Source organism: Tamandua tetradactyla, chromosome 25, assembly GCF_023851605.1.
Source record: "Tamandua tetradactyla isolate mTamTet1 chromosome 25, mTamTet1.pri, whole genome shotgun sequence".
Lineage (NCBI taxonomy): Eukaryota > Metazoa > Chordata > Mammalia > Pilosa > Myrmecophagidae > Tamandua > Tamandua tetradactyla.
In genome coordinates, this window is record NC_135351.1 from 27,679,317 (window position 1) to 27,705,796 (window position 26,480).

At 37.4% G+C, this 26,480-nt stretch overlaps 1 protein-coding gene across 2 annotated transcripts in view; it reads right to left on the reverse strand.

Annotated features, from left to right (window-relative positions):
- The window catches only part of GPLD1 (glycosylphosphatidylinositol specific phospholipase D1), a 63,204-nt gene extending 37,698 nt beyond the window's left edge, over window positions 1-25,506 (reverse strand). The window contains exons 1-7 of one of the 2 annotated variants that reach the window (XM_077143752.1): window positions 25,154-25,506; window positions 22,107-22,162; window positions 12,955-13,033; window positions 10,324-10,421; window positions 9,812-9,922; window positions 8,145-8,193; window positions 7,314-7,368 (exon numbers count right to left, since the gene is read on the reverse strand). In XM_077143752.1, the coding sequence (XP_076999867.1) occupies window positions 7,314-7,368; window positions 8,145-8,193; window positions 9,812-9,922; window positions 10,324-10,421; window positions 12,955-13,033; window positions 22,107-22,162; window positions 25,154-25,250 (545 nt within the window). In that variant the 5' untranslated portion in view covers window positions 25,251-25,506. The remainder of the gene's footprint in view (window positions 1-7,313; window positions 7,369-8,144; window positions 8,194-9,811; window positions 9,923-10,323; window positions 10,422-12,954; window positions 13,034-22,106; window positions 22,163-25,153) is intronic. The other variant, XM_077143753.1, reaches the window with a different exon arrangement.
- Window positions 25,507-26,480: the final 974 nt, after the last annotated feature.

Genomic DNA, 26,480 nt, shown 5'->3' on the forward strand with positions numbered 1-26,480 from the left:
AAAATCTTACAACCTGTGGGGTCCAACACTCAGGGAAATCTGACTAAATGCCCAGACGCCAGCAGAAGATAACGGATCACGCTCAGAAAATTGAAAATATGGCCCAGTCAAAGGAACAAACCAATAGTTCAAATGAGATACAGGAGCTGAAACAACTAATGCTGAATATACGAACAGAAATGGAAAACCTCTTCAAAAACGAAATCGATAAATTGAGGGAGGACATGAAGAAGACATGGGCTGAACATAAAGAAGAAATAGAAAAACTGAAAAAACAAATCACAGAGCTTATGGAAGTGAAAGATAAAGTAGAAAAGATGGAAAAAACAATGGATACCTACAATGATAGATTTAAAGAGAAAGAAGATAGAATTAGTGATTTGGAGGATACAACATCTGAATTTCAAAAAGAAACAGAAACTATCCGGAAAAGAATGGAAAAATTCGAACAGGGTATCAGGGAACTCAAGGACAATATGAACCGCACAAATATACGTGTTTCCCAGAAGGAGAAGAGAAGGGAAAAGGAGGAGAAAAACTAATGGAAGAAATTATCACTGAAAATTTCCCAACTCTTATGAAAGACCTAAAATTACAGATCCAAGAAGTGCAGCGCACCCCAAAGAGATTAGACCCAAATAGGTGTTCCCCAAGACACTTATTAGTTAGAATGTCAGAGGTCAAAGAGAAAGAGAGGATCTTGAAAGCAGCGAGAGAAAAACAATCTGTCACATACAAGGGAAACCCAATAAGACTATGTGTAGATTTCTCAGCAGAAACCATGGAAGCTAGAAGACAGGGGGATGATATATTTAAGTTACTAAAAGAGAAAAACAGCCAACCAAGACTCCTATATCCAGCAAAATTGTCCTTCAAAAATGAGGGAGAAATTAAAACATTCTCAGACAAAAAGTCACTGAGAGAATTTGTGACCAAGAGACCAGCTCTGCAAGAAATACTAAAGGGAGCACTAGAGTCAGATACAAACAGACAGAAGAGAGAGATATGGAGAAGAGTGTAGAAAGAAGGAAAGTCAGATATGATATATATAATACAAAAGACAAAATGGTAGAGGAAAATATTATCCAAACAGTAATAACTCTAAATGTTAATGGACTGAATTCCCCAATCAAAAGACATAGACTGGCAGAATGGATTAAAAAACAGGATCCTTCTATATGCTGTCTACAGGAAACACATCTTAGACCCAAAGATAAATATAGGTTGAAAGTGAAAGGTTGGGAAAAGATATTTCATGCAAATAACAACCAGAAAAGAGCAGGAGTGGCTATACTAATATCCAACAAATTAGACTTCAAATGTAAAACAGTTAAAAGAGACAAAGAAGGACACTATATACTAATAAAAGGAACAATTAAACAAGAAGACATAACAATCATAAATATTTATGCACCGAACCAGAATGCCCCAAAATACGTGAGGAATATACTGCAAACACTGAAAAGGGAAATAGACACATATACCATAATAGTTGGAGACTTCAATTCACCACTCTCATCAATGGACAGAACATCTAGACAGAGGATCAATAAAGAAATAGAGAATCTGAATATTACTATAAATGAGCTAGACTTAACAGACATCTATAGGACATTACATCCCACAACAGCAGGATACACCTTTTTTTCAAGTGCTCATGGATCATTCTCAAAGATAGACCATATGCTGGGTCACAAAGCAAGTCTTAACAAATTTAAAAAGATTGAAATCATACACAACACTTTCTCGGATCATAAAGGAATGAAGTTGGAAATCAATAATAGGCGGAGTGCCAGAAAATTCACAAATACATGGAGGCTCAACAACACACTCTTAAACAACAAGTGGGTCAAAGAAGAAATTGCAAGAGAAATTAGTAAATACCTAGAGGCGAATGAAAATGAAAACACAACATATCAAAACTTATGGGACGCAGCAAAGGCAGTGCTAAGAGGGAAATTTATTGCCCTAAATGCCTTTATCAGAAAAGAAGAAAAGGCAAAAATGCAGGAATTAACTGTCCACTTGGAAGAACTGGAGAAAGAACAGCAAACTAATCCCAAAGCAAGCAAAAGGAAAGAAATAACAAAGATTAGAGAAGAAATAAATGAAATTGAAAACAATAGAGAAAATCAATAAGACCAGAAGTTGGTTCTATGAGAAAATCAATAAGATTGATGGGCCCTTAGCAAGATTGACAAAAAGAAGAAGAGAGAGGATGCAAATAAATAAGATCAGAAATAGAAGAGGAGACATAACTACTGACCTCACAGAAATAAAGGCGGTAATAACAGGATACTATGAACAACTTTACGCTAATAAATACAACAATGTAGATGAAATGGACGGGTTCCTGGAAAGACATGAACAACCAACTTTGACTCAAGAAGAAATAGATGACCTCAACAAACCAATCACAAGTAAAAAGATTGAATTAGTCATTCAAAAGCTCCCTAAAAAGAAAAGTCCAGAACCAGATGGCTTCACATGTGAATTCTATCAAACATTCCAGAAGGAATTAGTACCAACCCTCCTCAAACTCTTCAAAATAATCGAAGTGGAGGGAAAACTACCTATTCATTCTATGAAGCCAACATCACCCTCATACCAAAACCAGGCAAAGATATTACAAAAAAAGAAAACTACAGACCAATCTCTCTAATGAATATAGATGCAAAAATCCTCAATAAAATTCTAGCAAATCGTATTCAACAACACATTAAAAGAATTATACATCATGACCAAGTAGGATTCATCCCAGGTATGCAAGGATGGTTCAACATAAGAAAATCAATTAATGTAATACACCACATCAACAAATCAAAGCAGAAAAATCACATGATCATCTCAATTGATGCAGAGAAGGCATTTGACAAGATTCAACATCCTTTCCTGCTGAAAACACTTCAAAAGATAGGAATACAAGGGAACTTCCTTAAAATGATAGAGGGAATATATGAAAAACCCACAGCTAATATCATCCTCAATGGGGAAAAATTGAAAACTTTCCCCCTAAAATCAGGAACAAGACAAGGATGTCCACTATCACCACTATTATTCAACATTGTGTTAGAAGTTCTAGCCAAAGCAATTAGACAAGAAAAAGAAATACAAGGCATCAAAATTGGAAAGGAAGAAGTAAAACTATCACTGTTTGCAGACGATATGATACTATACGTCGAAAACCCGGAAAAATCCACAACAAAACTACTAGAGCTAATAAATGAGTACAGCAAAGTAGCAGCCTACAAGATCAAAATTCAAAAATCTGTAGCTTTTCTATACACTAGTAATGAACAAGCTGAGGGGGAAATCAAGAAACGAATCCCATTTACAATCGCAACTAAAAGAATAAAATACCTAGGAATAAATTTAACCAAAGAGACAAAAAACCTATATAAAGAAAACTACAAAAAACTGCTAAAAGAAATCACAGAAGACCTAAATAGATGGAAGGGCATACCGTGTTCATGGATTGGAAGACTAAATATAATTAAGATGTCAATCCTACCTAAACTGATCTACATATTCAATGCAATACCAATCAAAATCCCAACAACTTATTTTTCAGAAATAGAAAAACCAATAAGCAAATTTATCTGGAAGGGCAGCGTGCCCCGAATTGCTAAAAACATCTTGAGGAAAAAAAACGAAGCTGGAGGTCTCGCGATGCCTGACTTTAAGGCATATTATGAAGCCACAGTGGTCAAAACAGCATGGTATTGGCATAAAGACAGATATATCGACCAATGGAATCGAATAGAGTGCTCAGATATAGACCCTCTCATCTATGGACATTTGATCTTTGATAAGGCAGTCAAGCCAACTCACCTGGGACAGAACAGTCTCTTCAATAAATGGGGCCTAGAGAACTGGATATCCATATGCAAAAGAATGAAAGAAGACCCGCATCTCACACCTTATACAAAAGTTAACTCAAAATGGATCAAAGATCTAAACATTAGGTCTAAGACCATAAAACAGTTAGAGGAAAATGTAGGGGGATGTCTTATGAATCTTACAACTGGAGGTGGTTTTATGGACCTTAAACCTAAAGCAAGAGCACTGAAGAAAGAAATAAATAAATGGGAGCTCCTCAAAATTAAACACTTTTGTGCATCAAAGAACTTCATCAAGAAAGTAGAAAGACAGCCTACACAATGGGAGATAATGTTTGGAAATGACATATCAGATAAAGGTCTAGTATCCAGAATATATAAAGAGATTGTTCAACTCAACAACAAAAAGACAGCCAACCCAATTACAAAATGGGAAAAAGACTTGAACAGCCACCTACCAGAAGAGGAAATACGGATGGCCAAGAGGCACATGAAGAAATGCTCAATGTCCCTGGCCATTAGAGAAATGCAAATCAAAACCACAATGAGATATCATCTCACACCCACCAGAATGGTCATTATCAACAAAACAGAAAATGACAAGTGCTGGAGAGGATGCGGAGAAAGAGGCACACTTATCCACTGTTGGTGGGAATGTCAAATGGTGCAACCACTGTGGAAGGCAGTTTGGCGGTTCCTCAAAAAGCTGAATATAGAATTGCCATACGACCCAGCAATACCATTGCTAGGTATCTACTCAAAGGACTTAAGGGCAAAGACACAAACGGACATTTGCACACCAATGTTTATAGCAGCGTTATTTACAATTGCAAAGAGATGGAAACAGCCAAAATGTCCATCAACAGAAGAATGGCTAAATAAACTGTGGTATATACATACGAAGGAATATTATGCAGCTTTAAGACTAGATAAACTTATGAAGCATGTAATAACATGGATGGACCTAGAGAATATTATGCTGAGTGAGTCTAGCCAAAAACTAAAGGACAAATACTGTATGGTCCCACTGATGTGAAAGGACATTCGAGAATAAACTTGAACTATGTCATTGGTAACAGAGTCCAGCAGGAGTTAGAAACAGGGTAAGATAATGGGTAATTGGAGCGGAAGGGATACAGACTGTGCAACAGGACTAGATACAAAAACTCAAAAATGGACAGCACAATAATACCTAATTGTAAAGTAATCATGTTAAAACACTGAATGAAGCTGCATCTGAGCTATAGGGTTTTTTTGTTGTTGTTTTTTACTGTTATTACTACTTTTATTTCTTTTCTCTATATTAACATTTTATATCTTTTTCTGTTGTGTTGCTAGTTCCTCTAAACTGATGCAAATGTACTAAGAAACGATGATCATGCATCTATGTGATGATGTTAAGAATTACTGAGTGCATATGTAGAACGGTATGATTTCTAAATGTTGTGTTAATTTCTTTCTTTCTTTCTTTTTCTTTCCGTATATAAAAAAAATAAAAAAATAAAAATTAGTTATCAAAAAAAAAAGAGTTATTATAAGTGAAGATGGAAGTTGGAGTTGGACATGATTAATAAGAGCCGGAAGCAAACAAAAAAGGAGTTATTATAAAGCTACAGTAATTAGGGGGGATGCAATGGTAGTTCAGAGGTGGAATTCTCGCCTGCCATGCAGGAGACCTGGGTTCAATTCCCAGCACATGCACTTCCCAAAACAAATAAGCAAAACTAACAAACAAAAAAAATTCAACAAATGGTGGTATAATAACGGAATACTCACATGGAAAAAGAATGAAATGTGACCCCACCACACAGCGTACAAAAAAAAAAAGAGTACAGTAATTAAAATGATCAGTATTGCTCAGGAATAGATAATTAGATCAATAAAATACAACAGAAAGCCCAGAAATGGACCATACATATAGGGAATTTTTATTTATGACAGAGAGGTATTGCAGAACATTGAGGAAAGGAAACTATTGATAAAGGATTCTAAGACAATACCTATTGGAAAAAGTGAAATTAGATGCCTACAAAATATACAAAAAAGAATTCCAGGTATATTGAAGACATAAAGACTAAAAAATAAAACTATAAAACCTTTACAAGACTAGAAAGGAGGGGCAGGCTATGGTGGCTCAGCAGGCAAGAATGCTCACCTGCTATGCCAAAGGACCCGGGTTCGAATCCCAGTGCCTGCCCATGTTAAAAAAAAAAAAGAAAAAGCTAGAAAGGAGAATAATCTCATGACCTCAAAGGAAGGAATAATTTCTTAAATAAGGCAAAGGTTAAAAACTATAAAGGAAAAAATTAATATGGCCAACTACGTTAAAATTAAATCATTTTCAAGAGATATGGAGAGTGAAAAACCATGCCACTAACTGTAAAAAAAAAAATAAGATATTTGTAACAAGTACAAATTGTAAATGACAAATTGATAAAAGATTAGAATACTCACAAAGACAAAGCTAGCAGAAAAATAGGCTAAAAAAATTGAAGAAAGCTTTCACTTAAAATCAAACACACATGATCGATAAAATATTAAAAAAGTGATCACCCTCACTGGCAATCTGGAAGATGCAAACCAAAAGGTTGAATGAGATACCACACACCAGGTAACCTGGTAACAATTTAAAAGTTGGAAAAAACCAAGTATTAAAGAAGGTGTAGAAAAAGTAGAACTATTATACAAAGCTGGAGGAAGTATAAATTGGGAAGACCATTTTGATAAAGTCTGGTACTGCTTAGTAAAGTTAAACACCCATAAGTCTTACAGCTCAGCAATTCCACTTGTGGTGGCATTTACACGAGAGACTGTCCTCTGGTACAAAAGTGTATGTAGGAAAAGTTTTCCATAGCAATCTTGTATGTAAAGCAGAGACACCTAAAGCTGACTAATGTCCATCAACACTAGAATAGAGCAACTCATCCTGGTATATTCATACAATGGAGGATACACTGATGTGAGATGAACCAGCAGCTGAACATTACCACTATGATTAAGTCAAAAGCATAATTTTAAGCAAAAAAAATTTACAGGATATAGAATATGTAATTCCATTTATCAAATGTCCAAAAACACAATATTTTGCATATGAATGCATACATATGGAATAAAATTATTTTTTTAAAAATGGTTAGCAGAAAACTTAAGGTCATGGTTTCCCCTGGTGGAGAGAAGGTGATTGTAGAGGTACCAGTAATTCTCTATTTCTCAAGCTGGGTGGTAGCTGCCAAGGTGAGCACTATCGTATTATTCTTTCATTTGTACATATACATCCTTTCGTATGTTTTTCATGTTTTGCCATTAAATTTTTTAAAGACTCTACTTAGACAATACCGATGCACAGTTTTACTTTTCACAGCTTACACATGTAGGTGATTCCTAATTATATTGCAATTATATTTTTAGGAAAAAAGGATCAAGCTCTTAAATGCCACTTAATCACGTTTTTAAATGTATATTGCTCTTTCTTACCAGCGGTGCGCGAGGTAATTAAAACTGAACTCAAATTGGCTCAACACATCTCCTCCTATGGCATGAAAAATATTTACATTTGGTGAGTCATGGAAACAAACCGCATCCTTCTTCAGCACCAGTTCTCACGATTCAGGTCATTAGTTCACATACTTACATGTTTCTATTAATTGTTTGAGGTGTAGGCATATCTTTCTTTAAGAGAAAGCAATCTTTAAAAAAACACAATAACTTAGCTAGTGAAGTATATGCATTAAGAAAGAAGCATCCATATAACCAAAGGATTATTATTATTTTTTTTTTTGCATGGGCAGGCACCAGGAATCGAACCTGGGTCTCCAGCACAGCAGGGAAGAACTCTACCTGGTGAGCCACTGTGGCCCACCTGAACCAAAGGACTTTTCACCTTAAGGAAGGAGACCACAAGGATTCTTTTAAATAAACACCTGTCACCACTTAATTTACATATTTAAAGGAAATTTACTATAGAAAAAAAGGTGGAGTTAACCAATTTAAAGCTGAAGTATTAGAAGATACTAGCTAAGGAGTTTTAATCCAATATAAAGGTACAGTTTCCTAAGATTATGACAAATATTATGTTTCTCTAGAAAAAATTACATATATCCACAATTTTTCAAAAATACATATCTATGTCAAATGAGGTATACACATACTCTAAATGAACTACAATATTCAAATAGATAGCAAGTTACTATATGCTACTGGCAACAGATGATAAAAAGATACATATTTAAAATGCACTAATGATTTTCTTATAAGTGAAATATAACTACCACAGGAGAAAGTTTGGCAAATGTAAATAAACAATACCAAAGTCACCAGCTGAATGAGCCTCAGAATAGGAGCCGTGAAAATCAATCTGAGAAAGAAAGAGAACCATCTGATATGTATTACAAGCTGTAGCCAAAACGCTTATCTTCACAAACATGTAGTGGGGAGATGACAGCATAACTCAATGAAATGCTGAGGATGTATAATGGGTGGGCCCAATTTTCACTCAAACATTTTATTTCATTACTTCTTTAGTAAAAAAAAATAATAATAATAATCATATTGGTGGCTGAGTTGTCACACCTAGGGGCTGATAATAGGTAAAGCTATTGCAGACAATTGTGGAGATATATAAAATCTCCATCAAGTACAAGTTTACACTCCTAACAGAATGGAATCAATATCAATTAATGATCAGTGGGGACTTCCAGGAGTTATATCACCAGATATGATAAAATTTTTCAGTTTGGGAATAGGGCATTTTCATAGATAAAAACAAAGCGGGGGTGGGCCAAACAAACCTGAAACTACTACTTTTAAATGAAGCCAAGTGGCAAGTATTCATTTCCATATTAAGAAACATAGTTGTCTTGTGTCTGATACTCCTTTCATCTAGGCTATGGACAGATGAATTACAAAATGGATAAAAAAAATAAATAACAGGGGGGACAAAGTTAAAATTGATTGGGTAGATGGAAATACTGGTGGTCAATGAGAGGCGGGAGATGGGAGGTTTGGTATATATGAGTTTTTTCCCTTTTTTATTTCTTTTTCTGGAGTGATGCAGATATTCAAAAAAAATGATCATGGTGATGAATACACAGCCACGTGGTGATGTTGTGAGCCACTGATTGTACACCATGTATGGAAGGTATGTATGTTAAGAATGTCCGTATGTTAAGTTTTAGCAATAAAAATATTAAAAAAAAAAAAAGAGGTGGGACTATATGCATTGACATGGAAAGAAGCCCATGATCCTTTTTTTTTTTTAACTGAGAAAGCAAATTACAGAAGACAACGTATAGGCTAAATACATTTTAATTTCAAGAAGTAAATTTTGTGTGGTTGTGGGTGGAGACTGAAGAGTTTTATATGTGCATACAAAACCCTGGACAGCTATACTCTGAGGTGGTGGTGGCGGCCTTGGAGAGTGGGCTGGAGGAGGCCTGGAAGTGGCAGACTTTCCCTTTTTGACTCTTTTATATACTTCCACATTGTCTGAACTTTTCACAAGTAAGTATTATAATAAAAAGATATAATCAGCAACCCATGTTTGGGAGAGAGATTGACCAAAAAAATTATATATATATATACCTATACATATATATATATATAATTATGTACAATCAATGGCTCACAACATCACCACATGGCTGTGTATGTGTGTATATACATGCTTGTTAAAAACAGCTTTAGTACAAACATGAAATTTCTCAGTGTCTGGACAAGAACAGAAAATCACATCTCTCACTGTTTTCAATGCACATGAGTCACTCTGCCCTTTTGGATGAATTTGCCCTGGTGGCAATTAAGAGCAATGAATAGAAAGAGAGGGAAATTTAACCAAACACTATTTTTGGCAAAAAGCCATTTCATACGACATCTGAATAACCTAAAAAGTTTCCCTTCCCTTTAAAAGAGTTTTCCATACTGGGTATGACATCCTCCCTCCCTCAAAGTCATTAACCATGACGTCATGTACTCACGGCCGCCATCGTCCGAAGGAACCCTTGTTCGATACCCAGGCTGTGCCAGCTGATGTCGGCCACCATGTGGGAGGTGATGCCAAACAGGAACGCTACCAACTTCTCTGTGTCCTGCCAAGCAAGCAAATTAGAGTCATGTGTGTTTGGGTTGTTTTATAGCAATGATCCTATAAAAAGCATTGAGTCTTATAAAAAAAAATCAGATGCAGGTATATCATAGTGCCAAGAACCACCTAATATTTTTTTTGCAATGTTTTGCAGTCCCTCGGAAGTGCTTTCAGATGAACTTCTATTGGAACAAAATGTCCAAGTGGCGTAACCCAAGCATCCTCTAATAATTCATTCAAGTATTAACTAGCCATCTACTCTATCCCAACTACTATATTTGGCATTGAGGGTACAACTATAAATAAGTCCTTATACATTTTGGGGGGAGGAGGGTAAAAAATAGGGTAAAAGCAGGTGCAGAAGAAAGTTTAGAACTGAGTTTGTTTAGGATGGGGCGTGCCTACCTTCTCCCAGGGAAGAGGGTAGTTCTCTCGGATGTAATGAACACTTGCATTCAGAAATGGAGTCCAGTGAGTGCTCTCAGATACGCCATGGAATGTTCCTGACGAAATAAAGGCAGGCCTCAGGAGTCTTGAAAAATCGGAGATTCTCAATCAAATAGCCACTGAACCAGGTCTTCCACTCCCACCCATTGCTGCATCCCTTTGCAGTCTAATTCCCTTGGTCTCTCGGAGTTCAGAGGAAGGCTGCAGAACAGAAGAGCCAACCACGACTTCAGAACAGGTAACATCCTCTCTGCATGATGACTGGAGCCTCCCAATAAGAAGAAAGGGGTCTAAACTGGCTCCCAGTATCTCACATCCCTGAGCTCAAATATGGGCTAGCTGTGTTTTCGATTTCTGTATTCTAAACCGGAGACAAGTTTTTGTTTTGTTTTTACAAAATCTATGGTGAATCATCATTATTCTAAGAAACCATCAGTGATAGATAGATAGACAGACAGACAGACCGATGGACAGACAGCTGATATACAGAAAGAATGATGTGGCAAAATGTTAAACTTGGTAATTCCGGGTATCTGGTGGGTCTGGGGGTATGTTGGAACTCTCCAAGTGAGGTTTGCATTGTTTTTGCAAATGTTCTGCAAATTTAAAATTATTTCAAAATAAAGTTTTAAAAATGTTTTTTAAAAACTCAAAAAAAAGAAAAAAGAAAGAACCATCGGTTATCAAACAATCCTTCCGAAAGTTTACAAGTCAGTTGGAGAGCCAGCCACGCTTGCATCCAATCCTGCTTATGGCAAATGTCCTTGCCGCTGTAATTTTAGAAATTAGATATTAGGTAAACTGATGATGTATGAGTACAAAAACAGAGTTGTTTCTTTGGAAACACTGTCAAGGAAAACTAAGTGCTTTTGAAAGGTGTAATAACAGTGAATTCCCCACACCCCACACTCCCCCAAAAATCCTACCATTGCATTAAATATATATGAGACAACAGTAAGATTTGGGAAAATTCAGTAAAATCTAAGCGCAATTTGCACTGAAATTCCTTCTAATCATTATATATTTTATAATTCTTTTTAAAAATTTATCAATCATCCCAATCACTTCAGCTAAGACAGTATCTACCACTTTAAAAATAATTGGAAAATGCTGACGAATAGCTTGCATTCTTTTTTCACACTTTTCAGAATCTTTATAATCTGTGATGCCAATCTCTAAAAATGATACAATAAGCAGTGTTTCTCTAATTTATTTGACAAAAACAAACTTTTTTCTTTCTTTTGTGTAAATTCTCAAGGGACTTAAGATGTCGAGTGAGACAGAGAGAGACAGACAGAGACAGAGAGAGAGACAGAGAGAGAAAACTCTCTGAATACAGTTTGGGAAATGCCAAATTAGAAATAATAGGTTGGAAAAAGAAGGGTAAATTGCAGCAAACAGGCAAAATAACAGAATTGGGAAAAGAAAACAAGCTAAAAAGGAAACAACAACAACAAACAACTGACAGATACTCAAAATACAAAGCTTAATCATTTGGGATTATCATTATAAGAGAGGGAATAGCCCTAACTATTTCATCAGCCCTAAAGGTATTACAGCATTAAGAGAAAGAAACAATGGCTAGCGACCTCCAGATACCCCCAGTTTACACAGTGACCTAGTGTGCTTGAAGCCTTCCATTTCCCCCTCCAGATCCACTCTGTGCCCTCTTAGACCTCTCGGTGAAGGAGGCAACTTGCTTCAACTGGCCTCTCTGCCCTCTAGTTTTTGGGTGGTTGGGTTTGGCTAGTGTTGAGACCCACAAGAGATGGGGAGGAGAGAGGAGAGCGCTGGCAGGGTATTTAATCCCCCAGCTCCCCTTCTTTGGGTTCATGGCAGGCTGGCTGTGTCCCTTGACCAAAGATCTTGGCTTCAATCAAGAGGCCCTCTGCACACAGCTCTCACTGTCTGCAGTTCCAGCATCAGCTCGGCTCCCTTTCCGTACGCCACAGATCGATCCCAGGGTGATAACATGTCCAGCTTTACTGCTCCAGTTTTGCACCATCCCTTGTGATTTCCTTACATGCTTTCCATATCTTTGTAAATAGCCCCTTTATAAAACTTCCTTCACATCACTGTTTGAATGGACCGTCTGTGTCCTTCCAGGGCTCTGAGAGACTACAGCCCAACTACTAGCTCAGATACTTGTAGCACTACTTTGGATTTGTATAACACATGAAAAAACACTAAGTATGAATGCCAGCGATAAGCCAGTGAAGTAGCAGGCATTAATATTACCATTTTACAGACACAGGAGCTGAGGCTAAACATGGAAACTGAGGCTTTTCCAAGGTTACATGCTAACAGGCTATATAACAGGAACCAAACTCAGACCTTTCAATCTCTTGTGAAATATTTTTTCCTATGTCATAAAGCAGTAATACAGATAAGGATGTACAGAAAATCGTGAATATTTTCATATTTATGCTTAAGTGGGTAAATTGTTTAAACGGAAAATGCACTTATCTGAAATAAGCCATTGGTCAACACTAGTAGAGAATGTAATGTGCTATTTTATAGTTCAAGTCAGCACCATTTCTATTAACCAAGTAAAAGTACTGTTGTTTGGGGTGCAAGCTTCCACCTTACCTCCTTTGCAGAGGTCAGGGTAAAAACAATCAGGAAACACGGTTCCAGCCTGGTATGCATCCTGGTGCTCGAGTAACAGCTGGGAAGCAGGAAAATATAGGGGTTAGGGGGCAAAAGTCAGCAGCCTGGGAAATGCAGACCCAGTCAGTTTCCAGCTATGAGATGAAAGGAAAGAAAGAAAATGGGAACAAGGAAAGGAAGGGAGAGAGGAAGAGAGGCAGGCAAACAGACACAAGTAACATTTTAAAAATCCATGTATGAGCCAAGACAAAAACACCATGATATATAACTTCATGTTCTTTCCTAGGAAATGCACGCAGGCTAACTAAGAAGTAGGAAAAGTTACCTATTTGAATTTTATCTCCCTTCATTTTTCCTGTCCAATTCCTAGAGCAGGATTTCCCACAGCAGTTAAATAGAAAGCTATCTCACCAACTGTGGCTGATCTGGGATAAGATGCGAAATGAGCTGATGAAAGCTGTGTGGTCCTTCACAGGCATGCGCAGAGCTGCTAAAAGTTCTCAGCCAAGACTGAACAAGGCTGGCTCACTGTTGGCTAATTCAGTGTTCCAGGAGATTTTATAGCCCATGAAGACCATGAATAATAAGAATCAGCTGTTATTTATCAGATTGTAGCTGACACTTGCGCTTTAGTGTAAGCTTACCGTCCCTCGTGCTTTTGGGGGGTGAAAATACATATATATCCTTTCTCTCTTAAAGTGATGCAATAGTACATGGGGGAGGTTTTCTTTGCAATATTCTTCCTTGGTCTACTGGCTTATTTCATTCCATTCCCAATACCTGGTGGCAACCCCAGCTGCCTGCTTAAAGCCTTGACTACAAGAGCCTCACAGCTGCTGTCTGATGTGGCACAGACTCTACCACCGAGCCCACCTTTACCTCTTTGCTTCTCAGTTAGCATGGAGTGCTTGGCTTTTCTAAAACAGCGGTGGTGGACACCCCGTGTTTAGGCTCAAGCTTCATGGTGATCTATTTTGCCAGTGAGATGCGAGACTTAGTTGATGAGGCCCTGGTGCCAATAGGTAAAATGATTGCTTCTTAATTTCCAAACCATGTATCAGACGGTTGGATCTGGAGCTGGCTTTTTGACTATGGCACAGACAGCACGCAGGCCATTTGTGTGTATTCTTCCATGAGTGCTTTCTAGATGCTCGCCCTAGAGCCTTTTCCTCCACTTCTAACAGTTTGTAGGCATTGGGTTTTCTAATTCCTGGTATTAAACTCCTCTCTGTCTAAACTAGCCAGAAGGATTTCCTTTCTGCAAATGGACTCTGACTGATACAACGGGCAAAATAAAAATTGGGCGAGCCAACTTTTTTCTTTCAATGTAAACCATGCATGGAGGCAACAAAGATGCATATCCAAAGAATGCAAGAAATAAGGAAATATAATACCTCCTGTTATTTCTTTTTCTGACCAGCCTCACATTCTTCTCTTTTTGAAGACAGAATCACTCACCCCCAGGGAGAGCCCATTCCATCTTGATCAGGTGGGGCTGACCCCAGGGAAAATGGCCAGCTTTGCAATTCCTGCCACAATCTTTGGCTCAGAGATACACATTTGATCCAAGCTAGTTCAGTGAGGATTTTCCCAAGACTTCTCAGTCAGTGCCATCAGAAAGATGCCCTCTTTTTCCCTAATGGCTGATAAATTTGGGGGAGGTCAGTCTTGGGCTCTCAGGAGTGCCAGCCGCCTGAGAGAGGTAGAGCATCATCTAGACCACCTAATGCCCCAGCCCTATTGGCTACAAAACCAATAAATTCCCCTTTTTTCTAAAGATATCTTGAGTTGGACTTTTGTCACTTGAAAATAATAATTAACTTTACTATTTACTTTACCAGCCACTGTTCTGTATCTCCCAGTGAGATAGGTAATGTTATTTAACCTGACAGAATAATTCTGAAGGAAATTTGAAAACTAAGGGTGTACCATAGGCAAGAAACTGCTGGAATAGAAAGAGTAATGAGGGAGGATGTATCCTCCAGATGTAAAAGTATATTTCTAAGCAAGAGAAATTAAAATCGCATCTTAGGACCAAATGAGACACAGATTAGTGAAAGAAAATTAAGAGTGCAGAAACAGACTCGAGCATATACGGTAGTTTAATCTCTGAGAGAAGTGAGTAAATGGTGGAGTTGTGTTGACACTACCCCAATGACAATGACTGTATCATCTGCATATGGAGGAACCGTGCTTAGCCTAGACTACACAAACTTGAAATATTACATTACCAATAACAGGTCACTGGATCCCTATCATGATTGATGCCAAAAGAAATACAAGATGAATTAGAGAACTGCATGCCAAAAATAGAGCCATAAAATCAACAAGACTGGGTGGGCCACGGTGGCTCAGCAGGCAGAGTTCTCGCATGCCATGTCGGAGACCAGGGTTCAATTCCCAGTGCCTGCCCATGCAAAAAAAAATCAACAGGACCAAGTTTAAGTGATAATCATATAATCTTATAATCTTGGAATGGGAATTATTTTTCTAAGCATAACATTCAGGCAAACCCAATGAAATAAAATACTAATGGACTTAATGACATAGAAATTTAAGGATTCTGCATTCTTAATAGAAACAGAAACAAATAGCCTAAGAAATCATTTGATACATGAAGGGTTAATTTCTTTCAAAATGTAGCCATTTTCTATAAATCAAGATAAAAATAAATATCCTAACAGAAAATGAGCAAAAAGCACAGGCAATCCATAGAAGTAACAGAAACAGCCAATAAATGTTTGAAAGTATATTTAACCTCAATGATAAATTAATAATTAAAATGTCAATTAAACTTATAACCAAATACCATTTTTCACCTATCATACTGACAAAGATACAAAAAGAATAAAAATTAAGTCCGAAAAGTAAATCTGTTTCCAAATCTGAAGATATTTATCAAGAAATTTCAATAAAATAAATGGGCAATTAGGACATTAAAACTTCCTCTGTCATATATGTCTCCCCTTTTTTGTTTTGTTTTTCATTTATTTCTGGGCCAACGGGATTCAACTGGCAGTGCCATAGCTAAGGGGATATGCCAAATCTGGTCAGGAAATTGATCCAAGCAAGGAATTTAAGCATGTAAGTAAATATTTTGAGAAAAATGTGAACCAGGTTTCTTGTTGTTGGAGAAAATAATTACGAATAAGGACCCAGGGAGGGAAAGAATAAACTCTGGAGCGTTAAACTGGAATTGGAAACATTGGTGTAAACTCATGGTTTCAAATAGGTCAATATATGACAAGTAGATAAATGATAGGAAGACGGATGGATGGGTAGGCAGAGGGTAGGCAGAGGGTAGGCAGAGGGTAGGCAGAGGGTAGGCAGAGGGTAGCTAGATATAAAAACCAGTTAAGAGTCACCACCCACGGGTCAAATTTGCAACAATTTGAGCATCTAAATAAATAATGATAGTAATATATTATAAGCCATTGAGTAAAATAGGAATACATGAATCCATACTGAAATACATATATAGATGGGGGAGAAAGGAAAGCTCTACAGCTTTCTTCTTTTTTCTACAGCAGAATGCCAACTAAAAAACCTAGAAGGATAATTACCATCAGGCCACAATCATGATGATTATTTTCAGCAGGAATCATCAATGAATGCTAAAACTAATGGTAAATGTTTGATGAGAAACAGAATATTTACATAAACTCAATGTATTGCCTCACAAAATATTTACTCACTAATTAATTAAAAGGAGAAAATACCTACTGATTAACTTTACAGTATAAAAATGTGACAGATGCCATCATAGCCAACTAAACCTATAACAAAATACCATTTTTCAGCTAACATACTCACAAAGATGCAAAAAGGAGTCAACATACTTCTCTCTATTATTCCCACCATGTACAACTAAAACCCTGGACCTTACATATAAAAGAACATAAGATGACTCCAGAAGATGGAGATAAGTAAGCAGACTGCTAGGCAACTTGGAATCTAAGGAATGACACTACGGTAAATTCCTGGGTTTTCCTTCTCTCCCCTTGTATCACAAACTGGATACTGCAAAAGCTAGGAACCCAGAAAAGCCAGTGGGCACAGAAAAAAAAGAAGACCCCAACAAAAGCTTGCTCTCGCTGGTCAAAGGACCGGGAAATGGGCAACCCTGCAAGACAGAAAACTTTCAAACAATAACCACTCTACTCCAGCCAAACACCATGGAGAAAAAAACCTATGGCCCTATCCTCACCCCCACCAGCTAAAGTGGAATGGGGAGCCTAGACTTCCATTCTTGAAAGGCTGTAAGGAAGCACCCAACACCCCAACCAGGGCTGGCATCAGAGAAGCCCATGTGGGGAGCCAGTACTTTAATCCCTGCTGATCAATAATGAATACTGCACCCCACACTTTTGTCAATTTGGAGACTACTAGGGGAGTCTGAGTGTCCTACCACACCTGGTGTCAGAGGAGACCTCAGGGAGAGTCAGAACATTTGCCAACACACAGCAGTAAGGAGATCATCCCTCCCTCCTGCATCTATGGAGACCATGATGGCCAGCAGTAATAAGGCACTCCTACTCCTTCCAGTCAGAGTTATTAGAGGAGGCCCAGCGGGAACAAGAACTCCCACTCCAGCCTCACAGTCACCAGGAACTATGCTTTGTGTGTCAGTGCAGGTGGGGAGCCTGGACATGTGTCCACACTTGGCAGTAGAGGCAGTATCTCCCCTTTATCTGCCAACGTGGTGTCAGAGGGTGCCAGTTAAAAAGTTTAAATAAGATCTAGAATCTCATAATATAATACCCCAAATGTCCAGGTTTCAATCAAAATTCAATCACCATATCAGAACCATGGAGGTTCTCAAACAACTTGAAAAATGTCAGTCATTATTTCTTCAGAATAAAGTAAGACAATCAAGAGGTACCAAAACTGAGATTATAGAAATATTAGTACTATCTGACAAATATTTTGAAGTAGCATCATAAAAATGCTTCAGTGAAAAATGTGAACATGCTGAAACAGATGAAAAATACGAAACCCTCAGCAAATAAATAGAAGATACAAAGATGCACTGAATGGAATTTTAGAGCTGAAAAATACAATAATATGAAATAAAAATTAACATCACCAGAAATGGGACAAATTAACATTGCATGTTTCTGATATGATACAATGAGAAGAAAATAGAATCACTTTAATGTTCGATGTTATTCCTGCCAAAATGCATAATCTGCAGGTGAATCTAATCATGAGGAGTGATCAGACAAAACCAAATGAAAGTATATTCTACAGAGTTACTAGATTACAGATTCCATAAATGTCAAGATCATTAAAGAAAAGATAGGCTGAAGAACTGTTCTAGATTGGAAGAGATCAAAGCAAACTGACAACTAAATCAACATGTGATCCTGGATTGGTCCTGGACCCTTAAAGAACATTACTGAGACAACTGCAGAAATTTGTATGAAGTCTGAGGATTGAGTGATGGTGTTATTTCAACACTGATTTTCTGATTTTGACTACTATACCGTGATTACATAAGAGAATGTCCTTGTTTTCAGGAAATACACAGTGGGTCTCAGATCAGCATCTAACTCTCAAATGCTTCAGGAAAAAAAGGAGTATGTATAAAAAGAGAAAAAGAATGAAATATTTAAATTATCAGCAAGTGAAACCTGGGTAAAGGCAAACAGGAATTATTGGTTCTATTTTTACAACTTTTATAAGTTTTAGATCATTTCAAAGTGAAAAGTTAAAATAAGGAATTTGTTAAATTGTGGTATATTCTAGGCAACAAAAAAGATGTAATTATTAAAAACGAGTCTGGGTGGTACAATGGTGGCTGAGAGGCAGAATTCTCACCTGCCATGCTGGAGACCCGGGTTCAATTCCCAGAGCTTGCCCATGCAAAATCAATCAATCAATCAATAAATTAATCAATCAATAAATAAATAAAATAATTCTATTAGGCCTATGTGTTCATAAATTTCAACAAGTTCAGACAAATGTCATTTTTCTTCAAATGTTTTTGTCCCCCCTCTCACCCTCCTTCAGGGATTATATCTGGCTGTAAGAATAAGGATGAGCCCTACTAGAATGAGGTGGGATGTGAGACGGGCCCTGAGAGTTGGGTAGGATTTGAAATGCTGGACTTGTGGGTAGATGTGATCACTTATTTGACATAAAAGCATCAATAGAGGAAGGGGGCACCAATATATCATGCCTGAGCGGCAGGGAGAACAGTGGTACCCATTGGCAGGAAGGGGAAATAATAATGTTAATTTTTACACACACTCATACGCAAACATGCCAAAAGAAACCCTGACATTTTATGCTGCTTCTCCCCTAATGTAAGTCAGAAGGAGCCTGCTGGGCAGTAGGACTCAATCCCCCTGCCAGAGCCAGCCAGAGCAAAGGCCTGTCCTGGGGCTAATGCCCAGCATTGGGCAGCCTGCTGGTGGTCAGTAAGCGAAATGGAGCCATTTCCTCAGCAGCATTTGACTCATGGAAAAAAAAAACAATGTAAGGCTATTTCTTCTACAGACAATCTAATGTGCCTGTTTACTAGCTTGCCACGGCAGGGCTAAACATCAGACCTATTCCAATGTCTATTTCCATCAGCCGGGGGAACCTGCACAGGTAAAATATGATTTATGGAAAAAACAGTGAACAATGCAGACATTCTCTTCCCTCCTAGAGCTTGCAACCTAGTGGAGTCAGACAGAAAGAAATGCATTTTAAAAATATATTAAGTAATTACAAACTGGGTAAGTCCCACAAAAGAAACAAAACTGGATGCTGTAATAGATTGAAGGGCAGTGGCAGCAGGAAAGAATCTATTTAAGACAAGGTTTTTCAAGCTGCTGGTTGAGAAATATTGGTGAATCATGAAGTCTGTTTAGATGTCATAATCAGATTTCTAAGTGGAGATAGATAAATAGAAAATATAAGAGTTTAACACCTATGGCAAGTGAAATCTTGTTTCATGAAGCTATCCCTTCTGTTGTATATATGAACTATGCATTTATGTATCCACGGGGTCATAATGTAAAATCTATTTGTTTCTATGAATGGTGGTAAAGTAAGTTTGAAATAAACAAGTTGAAGGTATGGTCTCAGGGAAGTCTGCTCTGAGAAAGACATTATATTAAAATCCAATTAATCAATTGACTGGATATTTTATGTTTATTGATTTGTGCAATTTAATGCCCATGTTTGTACCTGTAAAATGAAGCAATAAAACAAAAATATATAACAAAACTTTATTCAAGGAAACAAAATTGCTACGAGTTGTTCTTTTCAAATATTCTGTGATTTTTAAATGGAAATCCATCTTAAGTTCTTAAATGTTTATGAATAGTCTTCAAAACATATTTCCAATAATAAAATGTGCCACCTAAAAAAAGTTCTGAAGATCTCTATTTATTGACATGGAAAGATATCTTTGACATATTACATTGAAAAAAGCAAGTTACAAAACAGGGTATAGAATGCAGTCCTGTCAAAGAAAAGTGCTAATATATGCAGAAAAGATGCCTGGAATGGTATCAAACAAAACGCAAACACTGGCTATCTTGGAAAACATACACGCTTGAAATAGTAAGTTTCTATTAGTTTTATAATCGGAAAAGACAAAACCTTTTCTATTTGGAGGTTAGAGAACAGGAAAAGGACAGCATCCAGCCAAATAACTCACACTCTTCTGTTTCAACACATTGTGTTTCCTGTCCTATTTATTCTTGTAGAAAGAGAATAAACATTAGGGAGATAATAACCATTAATGTGATGTTAACTTGATTCCTACAGTTCTCATAAACTAAAAAAAAAAAACAAACTGATTTTCTCAGCTTTAGACATTCATCTATCATTAATTTGGTTAGTGTAAATAAGTCACATCTTTGAAGCACAATCACCACTGGATGCATTAATAAAAGATAATCTCAAAACCAAAAAAGCTCAGATACCACTCAAAGGAGACTGTGCTACCCTGTGGGGATGTGTCTATACAGCCTGCCAGCTAGCATCCCTCATGTCCACTTCCCTCTACTCACTCTGACAAACTGCATCAGTGAGTTGAGAGGTCCCAAAAAAGCAGGGTTTAGTATGGGGAAAGGGAACCAACAAAGATGCCTACATATGGAGATGTAAAATGGGCCAATCTTTAAAAAGGGACTTGATAATAATATTATAAAAGGCAAAATAATCCCTATCTATCTTTATAAGTTAAAAGGGGAAAATGTGAATACTCAAGGCACTTAGTTATGTTCAGTGATAACAATTCCTACCTACTTCCTACCAGGGTCAACAAAAACAGTCAGATATAAATACTGTTTTTTTTAATAGAGGTTCTGCTCAATTGGCGAGTAAAAAAGTTGAAATGAATGACTAAAAGTAGTCTGGGATATAATAAAGTTCTGTTTTCTTTTCTCCCTGATTTCTGTACTGAATGATGGAAAGACTTATAGGTAATAATTTGATCCAATTCTGTTGTCATGAGGGAATATTCACCAGTCTAATCAAATTTAAGTATTTAATAATCATGTTGGTTTAATATAATGATGATGTATTTAATGAAATGATCACCATCATTTAATATAATATTAAGACTCAGAATGGATTAAAGTAATTTGAGGATGGGCAAAGGTAAGCCATCAGATCATCCTACCAGGAATACAGCGCAGAAATTAGAAGGAGTGTCCCAAAGCATACTGCTGAGTGTGTCCTCCTTGTGGTGATGCAATTTTATATAACACACAAAGACAAGAAGTGAAAACCAGATGATTTACCTCAGATACGACCTCTCTTTATACAAACAAAAATATATACTACCTTTGAGAATTGTTTTCAAAATTGATTCATATTATTAAAATATTTAAATGGTGTTATTTAGATGAAAGTGTGTGTGTGTGTTTGTGTGTGTGTGTAATGCATATCACGTTCAACTAGCTTGTTGGGGGAAGCCATTCTCCCAGATATACATCTTTTAACCCAAAATATCAATATTAATATAACTAACATTATTAAATATGATTAATATTAATATGTTTTGTGGAGGTATCAAAGTGACTCTTAAAATAATTCTTTGAATATGTTTAAATGTCTGCTAAGACTTTTCTTTGCCCCATGGAAGGAAGTTAATGCACACAAAATAAAAGAAAAAGCAAGCTCAATACCTCTCTGTAGTTAACATGGCCATCTTGAAGTCTGAGAAACTCCAGAGCTCTGTGTCCTGAGAAAAATATATACATAAATCATTTAAGTTCAAATATAGTTTCATATAAATTCAAATGGAATTTACTAGGGATCATTTTTAAAGGAAGATGTATAATTTTATGGTTGTAACTATCAGTGAAAATTAAGTCTGTTGTACTCATAATTTTCAGTAGACATAATTAGACTCATAAAATGTTTATATTGTTTTAGTAAAAATCAAATTCACATGATGATTTAAAATTCCTGCTTAACTAGTTCTAGGAGCGTGGGTAAGTTACGTAACCTCTCTAAGTCTAAATTCCCATCTATGTAAAATTAGGTAAATGATTCCTGCCTCTATAGGTTTGTTAAAAGAATCACAGAAAATGAGTGTTAAGTCACAAGCATAGTGGCTGACATATGGTAGGAGCAGAATAAACAAGCTGTTATCCTCATATTTTGCTGCAGAACAATCCACTAAGATAAATAAACCTAAGTAGGAAATACAATAAAGTAGGGAATATAAAAAACCTAAGTAGGGAATACAAAAAATATATATTATATAGGCCTAAATCATGGATTGAATCAGTGATCCTTAAAAAATTGGGTAGATTAAAATCTAGTGGTCAATGAGAGGGAGGGGTGAAGGGTATGGGATGTATGAGTTTTTTCTTTTTATTTCCTTTTCTGGAGTGATACAGATGTTCTAAAAATGATCATGGTGATGAATACACAACCATGTAATGATATTCTGAGTCACTGTACACATTTCATAGAGTGTATGGTACATGAAGATATCTTAATAAAAATATTTTTTTAAATAAATGTTGGCGTTTTAATCTCCATCTATATAAAAATTTTTCTCAAAATTTAAGCAGATTTCAGGAGTTCCCTTCAATTACATTCACATCAATATACATTTCACTCTGTTAGGACCTTTGCTTCACAACTAGGGAAAGTGAGCAATTATCTGACTTTACTAAATTTCAGATTTCATCAGTCTTGTAAAATTTTTAACGCTGTTACCGGACAAAGGCTGTGGATTCTTTTGCCTGACACCCTCAATAGCCAATTCCTGAGACTATGGGGTTTCAAAGAGAGAGTTTATTACTAGGCGCATAGTAGGAGAGCAGATGGCCTAGCAGCCCAAAATCTGTCTCCTTGAACTGCAGTCATTCTGATAATTTTATTAGAGAAAAGACGGGCAGGGTTTAGGATAATGTGCACAGTGGCCCCAGAGGATGTCATTAGAGGGCATCTGATTATTGAGCATGCGCAGATTGATCACAAGCTTAGTTACAGAAAGTGTGTAAGAAAATGGCGGATTGTAGGTTAACGTCTAAGCTACTGCGCATGTTAGGTGGGCCCACAGTCACCGTTATCAAGACAACCTTGGACTTGGGGTGGGTTAGCTCTAGGTTGACCCAAGACCCTTCATTAATAAACATTAGAGGCTGTCTTTAAGATTCAAAAATTGAAAAACTGGATAACTGGGTACAAATGAAGGTTAGTCACAAGGTTTTTACAACCACAGGGTAGAAGATAAGAGCTATGCAAATAAGGGCTATGCAGAAAATAAGGGCTATATATCAGAGATCAAGGCAGCTGGATTACAATGTAGAGATTTCATGCATTTCCCTCTGTCTACTCCAAAATACTAGAAAGCAAAAAGGAATATCTACATAATGATTCAGTAATCAAAATCATCCCTTAAATCCTGCTTTCTTGGTTACAACTCTAAGGATTAAAATTTGAATATTTACACTTATGTCTGTTTCTCTTCAGCCACTTCAATAGTTTTAGTAATTTCACAGAACTTAGCGTTGGAAGACAATTTAGAATTAAGTTCAACTCCCTCATTTTATGGAAAAGAAACAGAGAGAATGTGAATTAGTCACACATCTGGTTTATAGCAGAGCTGGTATTGGAACCTAGGTCTGATTCTCTTTCCACCATCTGCTGTCGTCTTCTTCTTGGCAATAAATCTTTAAAGGAAATAACACTGGACTAGCTGTCAGGACAGGTAATTCTAGGCCAGGTCACTAACAAGCCAGGTGTGAAACTCCCTAGGGTAAATTTTCTCATCTGTGAAATAAAGGAACTGGCCGCCAGGACCTCTGGTATCTCTTCCATTTGTAAAATTCTATGATCACAACTTTCCTGTCCGTCAATTATTCAGGAATATTTTACACTGATAAATTTTCACATTTTATTTGTAATCTTGCTTTGCTTTGTGATTTCTGGATGCGGTATAACTATATAATATCTGTATTGTTCTTTATCTAAACTAAAGAAAACCCAGAATACCAGATCTATCTGAATTTAATCTGATAACCACTGTAGAATGTAATCATAGCTAATTAATTTTATTACAATTGCCTGACACTTTCCATGTTAAAAATATTATAAATAACTTCATACCCCATCCATAATCTTTATACTGTTGTCTACCTATATCTAGAAAACCCCGCTGCCTGCTTGCTCTACCCCCCTCCTCACCAACTCCTGCCACCACTATAGGCACTTCTAATGTCAGTGAAGATGACCGTCAAACACCCTTGCTTCCTTGACCTCCTGGAAGCCAACCCTTTGAAGCCACTTGACTCAGAGACCCACACCCATACTCATGCCTGGCCCTTTGCATTTACTTGGAAATGCCAGTCCTTAGAAATAAATTCCTCACGCCTATCACACACCCCTAACCCCACTCCAACCTTCTCCTCTCATTCTATCAGTTCTGCCTCATGGCAATCTCTCCTTGGTTGATCTAGCCCTTCAATATCTGCTCCCCCCAAAAAAAACACCCGGCGACCCAAAGGCATCAGTTCTCTTGCTCACCTGCCCCGGCTCTGAGCCCGCTCTGATCATATCCCCCATCTCTGAACAATGACGATCACGTCCTTCGCCTTTACACTACTGCAGCTGGGGAAGAGTGCATGGACTCCTGGAACCGGCCTTAAATATCTCCCTTAATTTCTTTTGACCGATTTATTGTCCTTTCAATACATTACAAAGCACCGGTACTTACCTATTTCTACGTGTGTCGAAACGCCGCACGAAGAACCTCGAGGGCAGAGATAAGCCAGCACGATCAGCAGGCCGGACCAGGTCCTGAAAACAGACATGCTGCAATTACTCCCCGGCCCCCTGGTGATCTGGGACCTGCTCAGAGCCGCGGCAGCACCCTGACCCTGAAATCCCGGCAGAGGCTCACTGCTTTCCCTCCTAGCAGGTCACTGACACAGGAAGCCAAGCCTCATTTCAAAATTTCGTTTTCCAAAGAAATCAACTGTTCACCTACTGTTTGGCTTCACCAGAACAGCAAACAAATTCTGTCCACCTGGCCAAAATGAAATAAAATAAAGGTGATGAACTATAATCTAAATGGCCCTAAATGGAAGCATTGCCAACCTCTGATTGAGGTTTTCTCTGGATATCATTTTAGTGTGAAATTTATATGGAGACACAAGCAAAAATTTTTCCAAATATTTTTTGCTTTGAAAAAAAAGAGAGAGAGAGACTCACCTGTGTATATTGACAGTCAGTGTGTTGGACCGCCTCATCTTAAAGGGCTGACATCTCCTGCATCCTTTCCACACATTTATGAGGTTGCTCAGCTTCCTGGGTCTCAGAAACCATCAGTGCTGGGAAAGCTTTTATGCTGACCAGCTAGAACCAGCTTCCCTTTCAGTATTTGGCAACAGATACTGCCAATGGTATGGGGTTGCACAAGAACAACCACTCCTGATCTCCCTTGGGGATTATCTGAATCTTGTTGCACGATCAGATTCCTGTAGCCCAGATAAAGATGCCGAGTCCAGGAACACAGAGTTAGGGCCAAGAAAAAAAGGTTTGGAAGAAGCCAGCCTGTGAATATCTGGGGTGAAGTACCTGACCAATAGCACTCAATCTCTAGGAACGATGAGGTTCAACTCTTCAAAACATGATAGTGATTTTAAAGCCCCAATCATGCATATTAGATAGCAAAAAAATAAAAAAAAGAAGAAGAAGCAAGTTTCTAAAATACAGTGGTATTTATTTTCAGGTTAGCCAAATGGAAGAAAAGAAGAGACGATGGGATGATTTGAGATTCTAAGTTGTCCGCCAAGCACTTCCTCTGTAACCTCAACTGGGCCATCTGTAAAACCCCAAGGTAAGAAATCTCACAGCCCTCTCCCAGGCCTGAGCGTATTAGGCCCGGCTGCTTCTGACTACTTTTAGGCCACAGATCATCAGCTCACATTTTATTTGGTTTAACAGAATATTTTATAAACTTAGTCAAACATATTTAGATTTGCCAGAGAAATCTAGATTTCTAACTGTTCTTTAAAAATCAAACAAACAAACAAAAGAAC